The sequence below is a fragment of the Zea mays genome, chromosome 7, assembly GCF_902167145.1.
Source record: "Zea mays cultivar B73 chromosome 7, Zm-B73-REFERENCE-NAM-5.0, whole genome shotgun sequence".
In the NCBI taxonomy this organism is placed as follows: domain Eukaryota; kingdom Viridiplantae; phylum Streptophyta; class Magnoliopsida; order Poales; family Poaceae; genus Zea; species Zea mays.
Genome location: NC_050102.1, coordinates 31,730,869 through 31,750,968, shown reverse-complemented (window position 1 = coordinate 31,750,968; position 20,100 = coordinate 31,730,869). Strand labels below are relative to the sequence as shown.

General features: G+C 50.4%; 1 protein-coding gene across 2 annotated transcripts; it reads right to left on the bottom strand.

Annotated features, from left to right (window-relative positions):
- Positions 1 to 332: 332 nt before the first annotated feature.
- LOC103632221 (ABC transporter G family member 11) lies at positions 333 to 7,683 on the bottom strand. Of its 2 annotated transcripts, none has more exons than XM_008654040.2 (8): positions 7,043 to 7,683; positions 3,951 to 4,033; positions 3,394 to 3,858; positions 1,972 to 2,055; positions 1,739 to 1,870; positions 1,480 to 1,671; positions 1,316 to 1,402; positions 333 to 1,166 (listed from the first exon to the last, which is right to left on the bottom strand). In XM_008654040.2, exons 1-8 carry the CDS (start codon positions 7,542 to 7,544, stop codon positions 543 to 545), a joined length of 2,169 nt encoding a protein of 722 aa, XP_008652262.1. In that variant the 5' UTR covers positions 7,545 to 7,683; the 3' UTR covers positions 333 to 542. The 2 variants fall into 2 exon arrangements, with proteins under 2 accessions (XP_008652262.1, XP_008652263.1); XM_008654041.3 differs by having other exon boundaries at positions 354 to 1,166; positions 1,480 to 1,668; positions 7,043 to 7,670.
- Between the last annotated feature and the right edge of the window lie 12,417 nt (positions 7,684 to 20,100).

The window sequence follows — 20,100 nt, the reverse complement described above, 5'->3', positions numbered from 1 at the left end:
ATTGGTCTGAAACGTGATCGGATCCTGAATCTGCCCTGACATGGGTTTTCATTTCTCGACCATTCTCCTGATTTCGCCAACTAGGTTGTCCCGATCGATGTCCAATCCTCTCTGTTTAAGTTTTCAATTAAAACAACTCGATTCATTATAGGTTGGAGCTGAAATATCTTCTAATCGTGTAAGCTATTATAGGTTGGTCAGAGGTACATACACAGTTGCCCTAGGACTCGAGTTTCACTAGCTCTGCAATTGGGCTGAGTCTCTTGAGCATTTGTCTGCATCTCAGGCTTACGGCCCATTAGTAAGGCCCATACATATCCAAGCACTGGTGCTTCAGCAGGAATTCCGTATTCTGTAGGAATTTCTTAAACTCCCAACAATTTGTCAAGGTCCATTATTTGTTGGAGGTTGAACAAGCTTATACTGTTACAATGCATTGATGATGTGCAGCCAACTGACGGCGGCATCATATCATATCTATCTCTGGCTAAAGTAAAGAAAAGAAAAGAAAAGAAAAGAAAAGAAAACATATAAAACCCTTCTTAAACTTTAATCGACATGCATTTAATCATGGGTTTGACCGCCTCACCTACTTTAATAGTGACTAAGAAAAGGACCCGATAGATGAAGACCATGGCAAGCAATATTGCAAGGTCCACCCACTTCGAGTAGCCCATCTCGACCTGCAAGCTGGTCCTCAGTATATAGTCACCACTAACAGTGAGCCCCTTTCCTAACACACCATCATCGAACACTAAACCTAGGAACTCGTTCTTGTAGAGCCCCTGCGTAGCGTACTTGTGGTAGGAGATGTAGTACGTCGGGTACTTCCACAAGGGTTTGGGGAGGTCGTGTGGAAGCCTGAAGAAACCAGCGTTGAGCATTAGCAGGCCCTGTATCCCTGAGCCAGTAATTATGCCCAGCAGGAAATCAGGCACAAGGGCAGCGACGATCATCATCAGCCCTTCGACCAGCATCGTGCAAGCCCATAGCACCGCCGCGAAGTAGAGGAAGTGGTCCAAGCGCCTCTGGAGCCCGGTCAAGTAGTAGCATACTGCGCCCGGTATTATGGAGATGATCCCCAGGTACAGTGTTGATGAGACCGTGTTAGCGATGACAAATGCAGTAGCACCGTAATGCCCATTCAGCTGCTCTTTTCTGAACACCTGCAATTTTTTTTTGAAAAAAAAACAAAAAAAAGAGAGGAATTAATGGAAGACAAATATACAGCATACTACAAATTAAATGTCCAAGAGAAAAAAAACTAGCTAGCGACATATTTCTATTGGTAATTAGCATTTTTTTATTTTTTTACCTTCATGTCCTCGACAAACGAGGGGAATCCCCCGATTGACATCATTGTCAATAGGGTTGATGTAAACATTAACATAGACGCTCTTGCCTGAAATCAAGGGAGTGCGTTGGCATCAAATACTTCATCATGTTCTAATATTTATATATCGAATGATTTGAGCTTACTTGGATCGATGCAAAACCATAGCCAACGTTGAAGAAGATGGTGCCAATGCTCACACAGATGGCTATATAAATACCGAACCGCAACCAGTAGTAGCCCATGTCTCGATGCATGTTGATTACTGATCTCTTGGTTAACACCACACATTTGGTCAAGAAAGTAGCTTGCCTTTTCTTTGTGAAAGCTGCGCCCTGCTGCGTACAATTGTCAGTCGATCTAGTCTTAAGCTTGCTAAATTGAACACACAAAGAGCCTTATTACCTGTTTCATCATAAATAATGCTTCGTTTCTTATTGCCAAACTTCTCTGAGACATTAAAGAATCTACCAAAGTTTCTATGACTTCAGTCGCACTTGGTAACAGAAGGGCGGTGGACCCTTCTTCCTCAAGTTCCTATTTAAATGCATCTCTTCTTGTAATCATAGGCAAACATACAAACAAGGAACAGAGAATAATTAATGGCCTTGATTCCAGCACATAATATAAATAAATACCTCGAAATCTTTGTTTATCATCATCAAGAAGTGGTCTGAAGGGTTCCTTCTCATAGGACATGGGTAACCATTCGAATCAAAGAACTGCAGAAACCATATGTATATGTAAAAATATACTTCAACGAACAGCTGTGCATGCCTTTGTTCATGACTTCATGGAGTAAGACATAGCATTAATTGATTATTATATATATGCACACAAGATGTGTGCAACATGTGCGAAGATGGATACATTATGAAATAAGTATATGTAAACATTGAATTTCATGGTTATTCCCTTCTCTAGGTTTTCTCACGCACACGGTTTAGAAAAATCCCTATACAACTTCATTTTTTGTCCATAAAATAAAAAGGAGATGCCATTAATACTAATAATTAACCCCCATATATATAATTATATAGCCATATTATCTCTTTTTGCAAAAAAAAACAAGAAAGAAACATATTAGGCAATCATCATATTGAGAGGAACTAATCATATCAGGGAATCATCATATGGAGAGATACATGAACCACCAGTCTTTTTCATCGTATGAAAAAAACATAGTAGACTTGACATGTATGACTAATTAATAAAATTATATAGCAATATTATCTCTTTTTGCAAAAAAACAAGAGAGAAACTTATTAGGCAATCATCATATTGAGAGGAACTCATCATATTAGGGAATCATCATATAGAGAGATGCATGAACCATCTGTCTTTTTCATCATAGGAAAAAAGCATACAAGAGTACATCGACTTGACATGTTTGACTAATTAATGTTAGAAGCAATTTGATGTAGCCAACAACTAACTAACTGATGAAAATTCCACAAAACTGGTATCTCTATCTATCATACAACAACTCATCAGAATTATGTTTTGTCAAGCATTTCGGTTTGTCACATGGATAGTTACTACACTAATGTTTTGTCACATGAATAGTTACTACACTAATGCTGAACTCACATCAAGCTGCTTGTGCCCTTTTATTAAATTTCTACAGCAACAGCAAAAAAAAATATTAAAACTACAGTTATCCCAGTTATGAAAATTTTAACTGTACCTACTATAGTGCCCTTTGATTCAATTTTTTGTGTGTTATTTTCGTTTTAAGATAATAATACAGAAAACATTTTGATATTTTCAACGAAAGTTGCAATTAATTGCTATATAATATTCCTTTTAGTCTAGGAACATTGGATTGGAAGGTGAAGTTATTAGTAGGTCAATTATAAAAAAATTACTATAACAAATACTATGTGTTGAGAACTTGAGATAAAAGGTCGTTGGGATGAACAAGTAGCAGGTAGTTATATAGTAAATGTCTAGTTATAATAAGGGAAAAAAATATTATTAGATAGCATGCATGTTATGTTCCCTAGCTAGCTATATGCATGCATTCTCTTCTCAAGAACTTAACGTCACTGTGTGTGAACCTGGATGGCATCCGACGCTGGCCCAAAATACACCATCCTCCCGTACGCCATGAGGCAGAGGCCATGGAAGAGCTGGAACACCTCGCTGCTGGGCTGGTGCATGGTGGCGACGACCGTGACCCTCTCGGCCCGCGCGAGCCCGGCGATGCGGCTCATGACGTGGAACGACGCGGCGCTGTCGAGCCCGCTGGTGGGCTCGTCGAGGAACACCAGCGCCGGCGACGCCAGCAGCTCGACGCAGATGCTCACGCGCCGGCGCTGCCCGCCGCTGATCCCCTTGCACACGCGGCCGCCGATCCGGTGCCCGGCCACCGCGGCGAGCCCCATCTGCTTGATGGCGCGGTCGGCGCGCTCCCGCTTGTCGGCCGGCGGCACCGAGTCCGGCAGCTGCAGCTGCGCCGAGTAGTGGACGGCCTCCGTCACCGTCAGCGTCGCCATCAGCAGCGTCTCTTGGGTCACGTAGGCCTTCAATGCAATGAGAAGACAGGTATGCATGGTGCACCATCCACCGCTGCTTGTAACATTATTCTCTAGCAGTAGATAGAAATAGAACTTACAGATGTTCCAAAGGCAAGTTTCTCTCGTCGCCCATTGATCAAGATGTTACCCGCCGTCCTTCTCTTGTCAGAACCAAGTCGTCCTACAATTGAATATAACAAAAAAAATTTATTAAGAATATGAACTGAGAGCTAGCTAGGAGTGGGTCAAATTTCCAGGAAGAAAATCTTCACTCAAGTCACAAATCACTTTTTAACTTCGGCTCTACCCCTAAATAAAATCCTCACTATATCTATTGTCCGGATCCCAGATCGACCGGCGCGGCTACCATGCCGAATTCGTGGCCAAGTAAAACTTGTGGATCGGAGAGCGGGAGAGAGCATGATAATAAATTAAGAAAGTTCTCATGCTACCCATATTTGCATTAATGGACCAACGCGCGTGACATGCCCAGTTCATAGCCAAATATAACTTGTGGAGCGCATGAGAAATTCTAAACATTAATTAACGCTAACCACCTTCCCAATGGAACCGACAACATACCGCGCGCATTCATAGCTGGATTAAGACTTCTTCATCTTAGAGTGAGTGTACTCTCTATGTATTAAAACTAGTTTGTGTGCATCGAGGTGGAATGGAAGTCATTTTCTCACTGGTACACACCATGCATTCCCAAGATTGTCACGTCAATAAGAGTGAGATAAAATGAAATATACTCTCTCAATGAAGAGTTTCATAATACAATTTCATAGGCTAATAACATGTGACTTAAATGTTGCATCTAAAAATAACCAATAGGAATAGATGAAATAGATGAAAATGAAATAAACTAATCTCAATATAATGGTGGCTTCACGCGCTTTCTAATACCTTGGAAATATGTTGACATATATTTTCACGCGGATAAAACTAGTTTCAGCTATTTTATAATAAATATAGTTTCATGTCATTAAAAATCTTATGTGGCATATATTAATTATGTCATAAAATCTATCATGAAACTTCCATTGAGAATGGCCTTATATACGAACAACTATGGTAACATGCATATGCTAGATTCAATTTTGATGAGGAAGTTCAATCCTAGCTATCTTCCTAATTTAGTCCTTGTCTAGCACCACTACACAAATGACCTTCCATGCATGCAGTAAAATCCTATCACTACTTAGAACTGCAACGATATTGGGGTCGTCACTGTATATATATTCCTATTATTGCTGGTTCTAGCCATGAATGCCATTGATATGGATTCATCTTTGACGGTTTATTCTAGATATTACACAATCGTGAAAGACTGTACGAAAAAAATTAACTTTCTCATTTTATGTCTAATGAAAACGAACTTTATATTAAAAAGTTGTAGTGCTCGACGAGATCTACAACTTTATACTTGACAACTTTTTATATAGAGTTATTTTGGTTCTAAAATATTTGACTCACAATATTGATCACAATAGAGTTAATACAAGGATTCCACATACTCTACGGTCACAAGTGTGTGTAATGGTACAAGAAGATCTTGGGTAGAGAAACAATCAAAACAAAGGTTGTAGTTATTGAAAAGTTTTGCAAATTTGTAGTTACAACTTTTTATTTGAAGTTATTTTGATTCCAAAATATTTTCTTAACAAAATTTTAATACTAAAGAAATCCAATATGATATGATCTATAGTGACTACACAGTTGGGTGTATAGTAGTAGGGAACGATCTTGGATGGAGGAATGGATAAAGCAAAAGTTGAAGATCTCAAAATGTTATGCAATTTTATAATTGACAACTTTAAAATTTAAAACCAAATTTCCCACAAAATTATATTTGAATTGGTCACATTTGAAATTTGAAATTTTCAAATGAACTCAAACGGAGAACGGTAAAAGCAAAAGTTAGATCTCGAAAAGTTACCAACTTTGTAATTGGTAATATTTTCATATGAAATGTTCTATCATAGAAAAAATATGTTTGAATTTTTCACAATTGAATCATATTTGAAATTCAAAATTTTCAAATGACATCCGATGAATAAATGACCAAAATAAAAGTTCAAGATCTCAAAAAAAATTAAAGTTAACAACTTTTTGTTTGAATTTGTTTTGGATCATAAATACTCATTTTGAAATCAGAAGGACATAAAATGGCTAGAGCGAATATGCTAAATTAACACGTGGCCTTATGGGTGTTGTGGTTAGGGTCCAAATTTGTGAGACCTAAGCCGTATACATCTCCTCTTATATATGTGCCTTTTAAATATATTTTACTACATCCATTTAAAAAATTCTTCTCATACATACAGTTCGTCTCCAACCATTTTCTCTAAATAGCTTCCCCAATACACTACAACTAAGTTAATTAACATTCATTTATTTATTTATCATTTTTGATTTTTTATAAAAAAAATTATAACATATTTATAATACCGTAATACATATTATTATTGTATTATGGAGCTCAATTAAGGTTAAGAACGATATAATTAACATATAAGGAAAGCATAGTGCTTCCTCTAAATATATACATATATGGAGATTCTTCCTCCGATACATACGGGAAATTTTACAGGACCCGTTCGAGTAATGTACATCTAACATCTCTATGTACGGTTGAGGGAGGTTGACATGGAAGCGTTGACGGCTATATATGAAGGGTTTGTTTTTACGTGACCATGCAGCTCAGCTGGATGGTGAAACAATCTAGGAGTTGGGAAAAAAATACTTTTTTGCCATTTTTCCAGGTTAGGATGTTCTGAAAAACGTCACCGGCCGCTGTCTGCTGTAAAACATATAGATTTCCATCGCTGTCTTCATTGGTTAGTGTGGTTGTAGACACGAACCAGCAATGATAACGCGCCGGCAGCGATGCTTGTTCGTGACAACCTATATCATTTGTCGTTTCCTCCTTTTTTTTGCAATTCCATGAAACATTGTTACTGTAAACGACGACATTATTTTAAAATTCAACATTTTTTTAAAAAAAAAATCAGCAAAAATTTGTCAAGCTGAAGTCAGTCGTACGTAGTTGCAACGAAAACATGCATGCATGTCGCATAAAGATCACATTACTGTATAGTATAAACAAGTTAGCTTATATATAAAGGCATTATTTGTAATTAAGGTGAGACGGTAATACGTACGTATACGATTTTCAAGTCATTACCAGCTAGGGCATCAAGTAGGGTTGTCTTGCCACACCCCGAAGGCCCCATGACGGCCAGCACCTCACCAGGGCGCGCGTACCCGCTGATCTTGTCGAGAATTACCGCGGGTTTCGCCTTCCCGCCAGTCGACGACGACGCTGTCACCGAAAGATCCTCCCATGTCAGGAACACCTCACGGCCGCCGCCGGCGTCCTCTGGAAGGCTGCAGTCTCTGGCTCCAACACAGTCCAACGGATGAGAGCAAAACCGGCCGTGACGACGACCATCGTCCGCAGCAGCATTGGCCGCCGCCGGATCACCCGCTGGCGCTGGCGGTGGCGGTGGCGGTGGTGTAGAGCGCCTCCACGGCGGGTAGACGACGGCGGAGCCGATGAACGAGCGGCAGAATGCCCAGCTCCATGATGACGAAGACACGGCTGTTTGGCCGCCGGCGCTCGACACCCTGAGTGGTCTGGTCGGGCTTGGTGTCGGCGCCCATCTCGGCAGCGGCGAGGCTGCCATGGACCAACGATCACTTGTTCACTGTATATCTATACGACGACTGCTATGCTGTGTATTTTCGTGTCTGGACACGTCGTTTTGGCTCGGTTTGCTTCGTCCAGCTTTGGTGATATATATGCTTGTTGCGGCAAATATGAGGCTCTGTCTTGCAAATTTATAGATAGCGAGTAGCACAAGAGGGACGAGAACGACACATCAAAAAAGGAATAGTATTTAACTTGTGCTCCTATATATTTATTAATTTCTTGAAACAGGAAAGAAATGCTGACTTGATAAGAATGAAATAAATGAGGAACCATAGCCGCCAACAAACCTGTTGCATTGACTACGTGGAGGCACCAAAGCCACTAGCTAGTTAGTAATATTATTACTGAAAACTGTAGAGATTGTTGCGGCGTATGGAGTATATATATATATATATATATATATATATATATATATATATATATATATATATATATATATATATATATATATATATATATATATATATATATATATATATATATATGTGTGTAAAAGAACATTCTACTCTCTCCTTTCTAAATTATAACCCATCTGAACATTCTTTTGAAAGAGTCAAAGCATCTTAGATTTAGCCAGTTTCTTTGAAGACTTATAAAATTTACAACATCAAATAGATATATTTTAAAAATACAATTAATAAATAATTTATTACGGATTATTATGTAGAGATTGTAGCGGAGTGTATGAATGGAGTTATGGAGTATATGCAAAAAGAACATTGACTACCAGTCCCTAAAATTGTAGCGTTGTAGTATCTCTGTCACTTAACTTCTAAAATGTACATCAAGGTACCTAAATTTATGAAGTTGTATCATCCTAAACTCTTAACATGTACATTTTGATTCTTATATTTGTATGGTTTTGTCATCTGAGTCTCTAAACTTGTTTTTAGTATCATCAAAGGTCCAAACAATTTAGACTTGTGATGACAAAAAATATAAGTTTATGGACTCATATGACGCAATCATAGAACACTATCATTGAGTACAACTTTGCCGAGTGCCACTCTTGACGAATAATGACACTCGACACAGACTTCCTTTGTCGAGGGCTAAACACTCGGTACACACTGATGCTTGGCAAAGGAGTCTTTACTGAGTTTCAAGCTATCGGCGAAATAAGACGTACGGCCCAGCCGACGACCTTTACATATGCTGAATGTCCTGAGTTGACATTCGGCAAAATAACTTCTTTGCCCAGTGTCCTCTGCAAGACACACGATCGTCGAGTGTATTTCTCTGACACCCGATAAAGTATATTTTTAGATTTTTTTTTCTTTTTTCACCAAACTTTTTCTAATATGTTTCTACACTATATAGGCCTACAAGTTTAATTTTAGCACAATTATCAAAGTGTTTGCTATAACTATTAAATTTAGTTCATTTAATTGAATTTGCTTGGATAATTTAGATTTGAACTACAAGTCTCTCTAAAAATGTAAACAGTGAATGCAGAATAATATTCATGTTATTTAGCAGAAATTACGATCTATTTTAGTAATAGACCAGAATTTTTGAGCACCATGCTCACAAACATGACCGTGAACTTGCGATCCAGTTGTTTTAAAATTGTATAAAACACAAACAAAGTTAGAAAATTATGGAACTTGTCGACATGTCAAGATATCATATGTAGAGACTGTGATAAAAATTTAACACTATTTCGTAAAAGTTGTCACGCACTATGTGTAGAAATCTAGCCGAGCTTTACAGAAGTTTTGGCAGAGATTTTTTAAATAGAAAAACTTCTTTGTCAAGTGCTAGATATCGGACACTCGACAAAGCCGGTGGACATAACCCTGACCACCAGTGTCTTCTCTCTTCTCTTCACTCATTTTCTCTTCATTATTTTTGTTTGAGCGTCGCCGCCAAGCCACCCCGCTGACCATCGTCCCCGCATTCGGTCACCACGTCGGTCGTCCACCCCGCCTCCGGCTACTGCGCAGACGTCCTCCCCACCTCCGGCCACCGCGTCGGTCATCCTCCCCGCTGCCAGCAATGGGCACAATGCCTCCTCTGTCCTCGCCGCGCTAGCGCCATCCCTGGGCTTCAACAAAATGTATGTTAGACACACCATCCACGCATCTCACCGACTATTGATGGCGTAACACATGTCCGGTGCCGGATGGGCGAGGGAAGAAGATGGTTCACTACCTGGGTGAGGATCTGTCGGTAGCCTTCCGCGTCCGGGGTACTAGGTACAGTCATTTTCGGCGGCCAGAAGCCGCCGAAAATAAGCCATTTGCCGCCGGAAATTAGCTATTTTCGGCGGCAAATGGCTTATTTTCGGCGGCTTCTGGCCGCCAAAAAAAACTGGCCGAAAATAAGGCTTTATTTTCGGCGGCCAGGGCCTGGCCGCCGAAAATAGCTTATTTCCGGCGGCTGCCTGTCTGGCCGCCGAAAATAACAGATTATTTTCGGCGGCTAGACAGGCCGCCGCCGGAAATTAAAAATGCCGAAAATAAAATACTTATTTTCGGCGGCCAGGAGGGGCCGCCGAAAATTACTAATTTCAGAGCAAAAAAAATTGAAAAAAAGCGAAAAATAACAGAATTTCATACAAAATTCATACAATAACAGAAATTCCATACAATAACAGAAAATTCATACTTGAGTTCACAACCTAAAACTTGAGTCCATACAAATATAAAGTCCACAAATAGTCCATACAAACATAAAGTCCACAAATAGTTCATTACAACACAGTGCGGCACAAAGCTAACTTAATCACACATTGGGGTCGTTGGAGTTGTGTCCACTACCTCCAGAAGCCAATAACTGGTCGACGAAGTCGTGTAACGGGTTTGGATCATAAAAAAAAGATGACATTAATAACGGCATTGGTTACATGTATAACGACTATTCAAACAAATTGTTTCTCAAACTAACCTCTCCTGCATAAGCTCCCTCCCCTGCATAAGCTCCTCCTGGTGCTGGTATGACCGGTGGTGGCGTGTTGTGGCCCATGACCCCGGATCCCTACAAAATCAAGTTTAGTAAAGATTTGAAATTAGGTTGATACAAACGACAAGTCTTAACTAAATTGAATAACCTGAGGTGGAGGTGGAGGTGGCGGAGCATGTAATCCCCACTGAGGCATCGGCGGCTGAAATTGAGGGAAAACAAATGGTTGCTGCTGTGCCTGCTGTGGAAACCAAGACTGTTGCAAATATAATATATTAGTTATAGAACCAATATCGAGCGTGTTGAGAATAAATAAGACACTCACGTTCATTGCTTGTTGCGCCTGTGCGTTGTAAGCAGCTGTCGGGGACCATAATTAGGGGTACCCTCAAGACGCCTAATTCTCAGCTGGTAACCCCCATCAGCATAAAGCTGCAAAGGCCTGATGGGTACGATTAAGTCAGGGATCAGTCCACACGAGTGACTCGATCATGCTTCACCCGAGCCTAGCCTCGGCCAAGGGCGGCCGACCTCGAGAGACTTCCGTCTCGCCCGAGGCCCCCTTTTTATGGCGGACACATCACCGGCTCGCCCGAGGCCTTGGCTTCGCTCAGAAGCAACCTTGACTAAATCGCCACACCGACTGACCAAATTGCAGGGGCATTTAACGCAAAGGTGGCCTGACACCTTTATCCTGACACGCGCCCCCGGCAGAGCCGAAGTGACCACCGTCACTCCACCGCTCCACTAACCAGTCTGACAGAGGGACAGCGCCGCCTGCGCCACTCCGACTGCAGCACCACTCGACAGAGTGAGTCTGACCGGCAGTCAGGTCTTGACAAAGGCGCCACGGCGAACTCCGCTCCGCCCGACCCCAGGGCTCGGACTCGGGCTGAGACCCGGAAGACGGCGAACTCCGCTCCGCCCGACCCCAGGGCTCGGACTCGGGCTAAGACCCGGAAGACGGCGAACTCCGCTCCGCCCGACCCCAGGGCTCGGACTCGGGCTGAGACCCGGAAGACGGCGAACTCCGCTCCACCCGACCCCAGGGCTCGGACTCGGGCTAAGACCCGGAAGACGGCGAACTCCGCTCCGCCCGACCCCAGGGCTCGGACTCGGGCTAAGACTCGGAAGACGACGAACTCCGCTCCGCCCGACCCCAGGGCTCGGACTCGGGCTAAGACCCGGAAGACGGCGAATTCCGCTCCGCCCGACCCCAGGGCTCGGGCTTCACCTCGGCCGAACGACTTCCGCCTCGCCCGACCCCATGGCTCGGGCTCGGCCACGGCAACAGAAGACGGACTCGACCTCGGCTTCGGAGGAACCCCCACGTCGCCCTGCCTAGGGCACAGACCGCCACGTCAACAGGAAGCGCCATCATCATCCTACCCCGAATCGACTCGGGTCACGGAGAACAAGACCGGCGTCCCATCCGGCCAGCTCCGCCAGAGGGGCAATGATGGCGCTCCACAAGCTCTATGACGACGGCGGCCCCCAGCTCTCTTACGGAAGCAGAACGACGTCAGCAGGGACTCGACCGCTCCAACAGCTGTCCCTCCGCCAGGCTCCGCCGCACCTCCGACAGCCACGACATCACACCAGCAGGGTGCCCAGATCTCTCCGGCTGCCACATTGGCATGTACCTAGGGCGCTAGCTCTCCCTCCGCTAGACACGTAGCGCTCTGCTACACCCCCCATTGTACACCTGGATCCTCTCCTTACGACTATAAAAGGAAGGACCAGGGCCTTCTCAGAGAAGGTTGGCCGCGCGGGACCGAGGACGGGACAGGCGCTCTCTTGGGGCCGCTCGCTTCCCTCACCCGCGTGGACGCTTGTATCCCCCCTACTGCAAGCGCACCCGACCTGGGCGCGGGACGAACACGAAGGCCGCGGGACTTCCACCTCTCTCACGCTCGACTCCGGCCGCCTCGCCTCTCCCCCCTTCGCGCTCGCCCACGCGCTCGACCCATCTGGGCTGGGGCACGCAGCACACTCACTCGTCGGCTTAGGGACCCCCCTGTCTCGAAACGCCGACAGTTGGCGCGCCAGGTAGGGGCCTGCTGCGTGCTGACGAACAGCTCCCCGTCAAGCTCCAGATGGGCAGTCTCCAGCAACCTCTCCGCCCCGGGACGGTGCTTCGTTTCGGGACTCTTGAGTTCATGTCCTTCGACGACAGCTACGACATGATACTCCTTCCACCGCCGTGCGACTACGACAATGGCGGCCGACAACCCGCCAGCCGGCGGCGGAATCGACGACGTCTTCCCCGCGTGGTGGAAGGGCAACATTCGGGCTCGCTCCGTTCTCTCCCCCGCCAACGGAGGAGGAGACGGGGCCGTCAAAGCCAGGTGGGAGGCCGCGCTTCGTCGGCCGTCGAGCAAATCGACGCCCCCGACACCCCGACGGAAGGCACGCCGGACGTCGACCTCGCGTTCAAGACGGAGGCAAGCGCCGTCCCCCCGCGGCACGCTGACCCCGAGCAAGAAGACGGCGCCGGCGCGCTCGCGGAAAGCCTGCAGGACGTCGCCCTCGGACCAGAGATGATGGTGCAACCAGTCCCCGATGTGACTACGTCGCTCCTCGTCGACCAAAAGGTAACGACTAACTCCCATCTTGCGTCATTTCGACTCGGCCTCAACCCGCCAAACGACCTCGTTTTGGCGGGCGCTCTCATTGAGGCGAGTGCAACCCCACTGAGGTTCCGTATGTGGTCGCCTTGGGACCGACTGACGGACGTCTCGACCTACGTGCCCTCTGGGTCCGAGGAAGATGACGATCCCAGCATCGGTTGGGATTTCTCCGAACTTGGCAACCCCAGTGCCGTGCGGGACTTCATGACCGCATGTGACTACTGCCTATCCGACCGTTCCGATGGAAGCCGCAGCCTTGGCGACGAGAGCTGCGGCCCAAGCCGCGAATGTTTCCACATCGAGCTAGGGAATCCCTCCGAAGGCAACCATCTTGGCATGCCGGAGGACGATGATCTCCCTAGGTCAGCGCCTCGCGCCGACATCCCACGGGAGCTAGCTGTGGTCCCCGCTCCGGCGGGGGGTTACGACCCACAACTCGAGCAAGTCCGCGAGGCGCAGGCCAGGCTCAACGAGGGAACGGGAGCGCTTGAGCCGATCCGTCGGGACGTCGGACAGGCATGGGTGGGCCAACCCCTGGCCGGAGAAATACGTCACCTGCCCCGAGGTCTCCAGCACCGCGTCGCCGACGATGTCAGGATCAGGCCGCCGCCCGCATCCAGCGGGGTTGGTCAGAACCTGGCAGCCGCAGCAATGCTCATCCGCGCGATGCCGGAGCCGTCAACCACCGAGGGTCGGCGAATCCAGGGAGAACTCAAGAATCTCCTGGAAGGCGCTGCGGCCCGGCGGGCCGAGAGCACTGCCTCCCGAAGGCAAGGTTGTCCCTCGGAACCTCATGCCGCGACTTCCCGATTCATGCGGGAAGCCTCGGTCTACACCGGGCGCACGCGCAACACCGCGCCTGCGGCCCCGGGCCACCTCGGCAACGAGCACCATCGACGCGACCGTCGGGCTCACCTCGACGAAAGGGTGCGCCGAGGCTACCACCCCAGGCGTGGGGGGCGCTACGACAGCGGGGAGGATCGGAGTCCCTCGCCCGAACCACCCGGTCCGCAGGCCTTCAGTCGGGCCATCCGACGGGCGCCATTCCCGACCCGGTTCCGACCCCCGACTACTATCACAAAGTACTCGGGGGAAACGAGACCGGAACTGTGGCTCGCGGACTACCGCCTTGCCTGCCAACTGGGTGGAACGGACGACGACAACCTCATCATCCGTAACCTCCCCCTGTTCCTCTCCGACACTGCTCGCGCCTGGTTGGAGCACCTGCCTCCGGGGCAGATCTCCAACTGGGACGACTTGGTCCAAGCCTTCGCTGGCAATTTCCAGGGCACATACGTGCGCCCCGGGAATTCCTGGGACCTTCGAAGCTGCCGGCAACAGCCGGGAGAGTCGCTCCGGGACTATATCCGGCGATTCTCGAAGCAGCGCACCGAGCTGCCCAACATCACTGACTCGGATGTCATCGGCGCGTTCCTCGCCGGCACCACTTGCCGCGACCTGGTGAGCAAGCTGGGTCGCAAAACCCCCACCAGGGCGAGCGAGCTGATGGACATCGCCACCAAGTTCGCCTCTGGCCAGGAGGCGGTCGAGGCTATCTTCCGAAAAGACAAGCAGCCCCAGGGCCGCCCATCGGAAGAGGCTCCCGAGGCGTCTGCTCCGCGCGGCGCCAAGAAGAAAGGCAAGAAGAAGTCGCAATCGAAACGCGACGCCGCTGACGCGGACCTTGTCGCCGCCGCCGAGTATAAGAACCCTCGGAAGCCCCCCGGAGGTGCGAACCTCTTCGACAAGATGCTCAAGGAGCCGTGCCCCTACCATCAGGGGCCCGTCAAGCACACCCTCGAGGAGTGCGTTATGCTTCGGCGTCACTTCCACAGGGCCGGGCCACCCGTCGAGGGTGGCAGGGCCCGCGACGACGACAAGAACGAAGAACACCTAGCAGGAGAATTCCCCGAGGTCCGCGACTGCTTCATGATCTATGGAGGGCATGCGGCGAATACCTCGGCTCGGCACCGCAAGCAAGAGCGCCGGGAGGCCTGCTTGGTAAAGGTGGCGGCGCTAGTCTACCTAGACTGGTCCGACAAGCCCATCACTTTCGACCAGGCCGACCACCCCGATCATGTGCCGAGCCCGGGGAAATACCCGCTCGTCGTCGACCCCGTTGTCGGCGATGTCAGGCTCACCAAGGTCCTGATGGATGGGGGCAGCTGCCTCAACATCATCTACGCCGAGACCCTCAAGCTCCTGCGCGTCGATCTGTCCTCCGTCCGAGCAGGCGCTGCGCCCTTCCACGGGATCATCCCTGGGAAGCGCGTCCAGCCCCTCGGGCGACTCGACCTCCCCGTCTGCTTCGGGACGCCCTCCAACTTCCGAAGGGAGACCCTGACGTTCGAGGTGGTCGGGTTCCGAGGAACCTACCACGCCGTGCTAGGGAGGCCATGCTACGCGAAGTTCATGGCCGTCCCCAACTACACCTACCTGAAGCTCAAGATGCCGGGCCCCAACGGGGTCATCACCGTCGGCCCCACGTACAAACACGCGTTCGAATGCGACGTGGAGTGCGTGGAGTACGCCGAGGCCCTCATCGCCGACCTGGAGAACCTCCCCAAGGAGGTGCCAGACGTGAAGCGCCACGCCGGCAACTTCGAGCCAGCGGAGACGGTCAAGGCCGTCCCTCTCGACCCCAGTGGCGACACCACCAAGCAGGTCCGGATCGGTTCCGGGCTCGACCCCAAATAGGAAGCAGTGCTCGTCGACTTTCTCCGCGCAAACGCCGACGTCTTTGCGTGGAGTCCCTCGGACATGCCCGGCATACCGAGGGATGTCGCCGAGCACTCGCTGGATATTCGGGCCGGAGCCCGACCCGTCAGGCAGCCTCTGCGCCGATTCGACGAGGAGAAGCGCAGAGCGATTGGCGAAGAGATCCGCAAGCTGATGGCAGCAGGGTTCATCAAAGAGGTATTCCATCCCGAATGGCTTGCCAACCCTGTGCTTGTGAGGAAGAAAGGGGGGAAATGGCGGATGTGTGTAGACTACACTGGTCTCAACAAAGCATGCCCGAAGGTTCCCTACCCTCTGCCTCGCATCGACCAAATCGTGGATTCCACCGCTGGGTGCGAAACCCTGTCCTTCCTCGATGCCTACTCAGGGTATCACCAGATCCGGATGAAAGAGTCCGACCAGCTCGCGACTTCTTTCATCACGCCGTTCGGCATGTACTGCTATGTCACCATGCCGTTCGGATTGAGGAATGCAGGCGCGACGTACCAGCGGTGCATGAACCATGTGTTCGGCGAACACATCGGTCGCACAGTCGAGGCCTACGTCGATGACATCGTAGTCAAGACAAGGAAGGCTTCCGACCTCCTCTCCGACCTTGAAGTGACATTCCGGTGTCTCAAGGCGAAAGGAGTCAAGCTTAATCCTGAGAAGTGTGTCTTCGGGGTCCCCCGAGGCATGCTCCTAGGGTTCATCGTCTCCGAGCGAGGCATCGAAGCCAACCCGGAGAAGATCGCGGCCATCACCAGCATGGGACCCATCAAGGACTTAAAAGGGGTACAGAGGGTCATGGGATGCCTCGCGGCCTTGAGCCGCTTCATCTCACGCCTCGGCGAAAGAGGTCTGCCTCTGTACCGCCTCTTAAGGAAGGTCGAGTGTTTCGCTTGGACCCCTGAGGCCGAGGAAGCCCTCGGCAACCTGAAGGCGCTCCTTACAAAGGCGCCTGTCTTGGTGCCCCCGGCGGACGGAGAAGCCCTCTTGGTCTACGTCGCCGCGACCACTCAGGTGGTTAGCGCCGCGATTGTGGTCGAAAGGCAAGAGGAAGGGCATGCGTTGCCCGTTCAGAGGCCGGTCTACTTCATCAGCGAAGTGCTGTCCGAGACTAAGATCCGCTACCCACAAGTTCAAAAGCTGCTGTATGCTGTGATCCTGACGAGGCGGAAGCTGCGACACTACTTCGAGTCTCATCCGGTAACTGTGGTGTCATCCTTCCCCCTGGGGGAGATCATCCAGTGCCGAGAGGCCTCGGGCAGGATCGCAAAGTGGGCGGTGGAAATCATGGGCGAAACGATCTCGTTCGCCCCTCGGAAGGCCATCAAGTCCCAGGTGTTGGCGGATTTCGTGGCCGAATGGGTCGACACCCAGCTGCCAACGACTCCGATCCAACCGGAGCTCTGGACCATGTTTTTCGACGGGTCGCTGATGAAGACGGGGGCCGGCGCGGGCCTGCTCTTCGTCTCGCCCCTCGGAAAGCACTTGCGCTACGTGCTGCGCCTCCATTTCCCGGCGTCCAACAATGTGGCCGAGTACGAAGCTCTGGTCAACGGATTGCGGATCGCCATCGAGCTAGGGGTCAGACGCCTCGACGCCCGCGGTGATTCGCAGCTCGTCATCGACCAAGTCATGAAGAACTCCCACTGCCGCGACCCGAAGATGGAGGCCTACTGCGACGAGGTTCGGCGCCTGGAAGACAAGTTCTTCGGGCTCGAGCTCAACCACATCGCTCGGCGCTACAACGAAACCGCAGACGAGCTGGCTAAGATAGCCTCGGGGCGAACGACAGTCCCCCCGGACGTCTTCTCCCGGGATCTGCATCGACCCTCCGTCAAGCTCGACGACGCGCCCGAGCCCGAGGTACCCTCGGCTCAGCCCGAGGTACCCTCGGCACAGCCCGAGGTACCCTCAGCCCCCGAGGGCGGGGCACTGAACATCGAGGAAGGGCAGAGCGGGGCCACGCCAGATCAAGATTGGCAGGCCCCGTACCTGCAATATCTCCGCCGAGGAGAGCTACCCCTCGACCAAGCCGAGGCTCGGCGGGTAGCGCGACGCGCCAAGTCATTCGTCTTGCTGGGCGACGAAGAGGAGCTCTACCATCGCAGCCCCTCGGGCATCCTCCAGCGATGCATCTCCATCGCCGAAGGTCGGGAACTGCTGCAAGAAATACACTCGGGGGCTTGCGGCCACCACGCAGCGCCCCGAGCCCTTGTCGGAAATGCTTTCCGGCAAGGCTTCTACTGGCCAACGGCGGTGGCTGACGCCACTAGAATTGTCCGCACCTGCGAAGGGTGCCAATTCTACACGAAGCGGACACACCTGCCCGCTCAGGCTCTGCAGACAATACCCATCACCTGGCCCTTCGCTGTATGGGGTCTGGACCTCGTCGGCCCCTTGCAGAAGGCGCCCGGGGGCTACACGCACCTGCTGGTCGCCATCGACAAATTCTCCAAGTGGATCGAGGTCCGACCTCTGAACAGCATCAGGTCCGAGCAGGCGGTGGCATTCTTCACCAACATCATCCATCGCTTCGGGGTCCCGAACTCCATCATCACCGACAACGGCACCCAGTTCACCGGCAAAAAATTCTTGGATTTTTGCGAGGATCACCATATCCGGGTGGACTGGGCCGCCGTGGCTCATCCCATGTCGAATGGGCAAGTAGAGCGTGCCAACGGCATGATTCTACAAGGGCTCAAGCCTCGGATCTACAACGACCTCAACAAGTTCGGCAAGCGATGGATGAAGGAACTCCCCTCGGTGGTCTGGAGCCTAAGGACGACGCCGAGTCGTGCCACGGGCTTCACGCCGTTCTTCCTGGTCTACGGGGCTGAAGCTATCTTGCCCACTGACCTGGAATACGGCTCCCCGAGGGCGAGGGCCTACACCGAACAAAGCAACCAAGCTAGCCGAGAGGAATCGCTGGACCAGCTGGAGGAAGCTCGGGACAGGGCCTTACTACACTCGGCGCGGTACCAACAGTCCCTGCGACGCTACCACGCCCGAGGGGTCCGGTCCCGAGAACTCCAGGTGGGCGATCTGGTGCTCCGGCTGCGGCAAGACGCCCGAGGGAGGCACAAGCTCACGCCCCCCTGGGAAGGGCCATTCGTCATCGCCAAAGTTCTGAAGCAAGGAACATACAAGCTGGCCAACAATCAAGGCGAAATCTACGGCAACGCTTGGAACATCAAACAGCTACGTCGCTTCTACCCTTAAGATGTTTTCAAGTTGTTCATATACCTCGCACCTACGCAAAGTTTAGTCGTCAAGGAAGGGTCGGCCTAGCCTCGGCAAAGCCCGACCCTCCCTCGGGGGCTAAAAGGGGGGAGACCCCCTCTGCGTCGAATTTTTCCTCGAAAAAGGACCTCTTTTTAGCAGGATTTCTTTCGTGCTTCTTGACTACTTCGAAAAGCGGATCCTGGAAACGACGGAGTACACGTAAGCAGCCAAGGCTGACCGAGCCGAGGGACTCCTACGCCTCCGGGATACGGATACCTCACTCATCACCTTCTGCGATAAGTAACTTGCGCTCGGATAAAGCGACCCCGTGGACCGAACAAGTCTTCACGTTCGGAAGTTCTCCTGCCGAAGCAGTCCTTCAAGCTTTCTCGACTGAGTCGGGGACAGGGCCTCATGGACGGGTGAAAGTACGCGTAAGCGGCAAGGCCGACCGAGCCGAGGGATTCCCACGCCTCTAGGATACGGATACCTCACTCGTCCCTTCCGCGAAAAACAACTCTCGCTCACACAAACATCCCTGTTACCGACAGAGTCCAGATGCTCGAAACAAGAGGAAAAAAGGCGCAGCTTCGCAAGCGCGGCGAGGGTGTGTTTTTTCTGGCCTCGGCGGCCGCAGAAAGCACACACTACAAGATGATCTGATCGTGCAGGCTCGGGTCTTCACGCTGAAGGGAGCCATAGCACCCTCGGCATCGACGACGTCTTCAGCAAAGTCCGACCCAGCCTCGGGCGGCGACGCGATCCAGGGACTCCTCCGGGAATCCGGTCCGAGCAGGCGGCTCAACCGGTTACCCCCGGGGCCTCGGTCAACCGGCTTCCAAGGGCGCCAGCCCGACCCGAGGCCTCAAGTGATCGACTTTGGCGTCGGCTCCGCTGACGGACAACACGACTAGGCTCCGGCCAACCAGGTTCCCATTCTCGAGCCAACTCCGCCTCTGTTCATACTGATGTCGCTACCCCTGGCCTCGGTCCACCGAAGGGCGGCCGAGGGGTCTCTTTAACTAAGCTAGAGGAGCCCTAGACAAC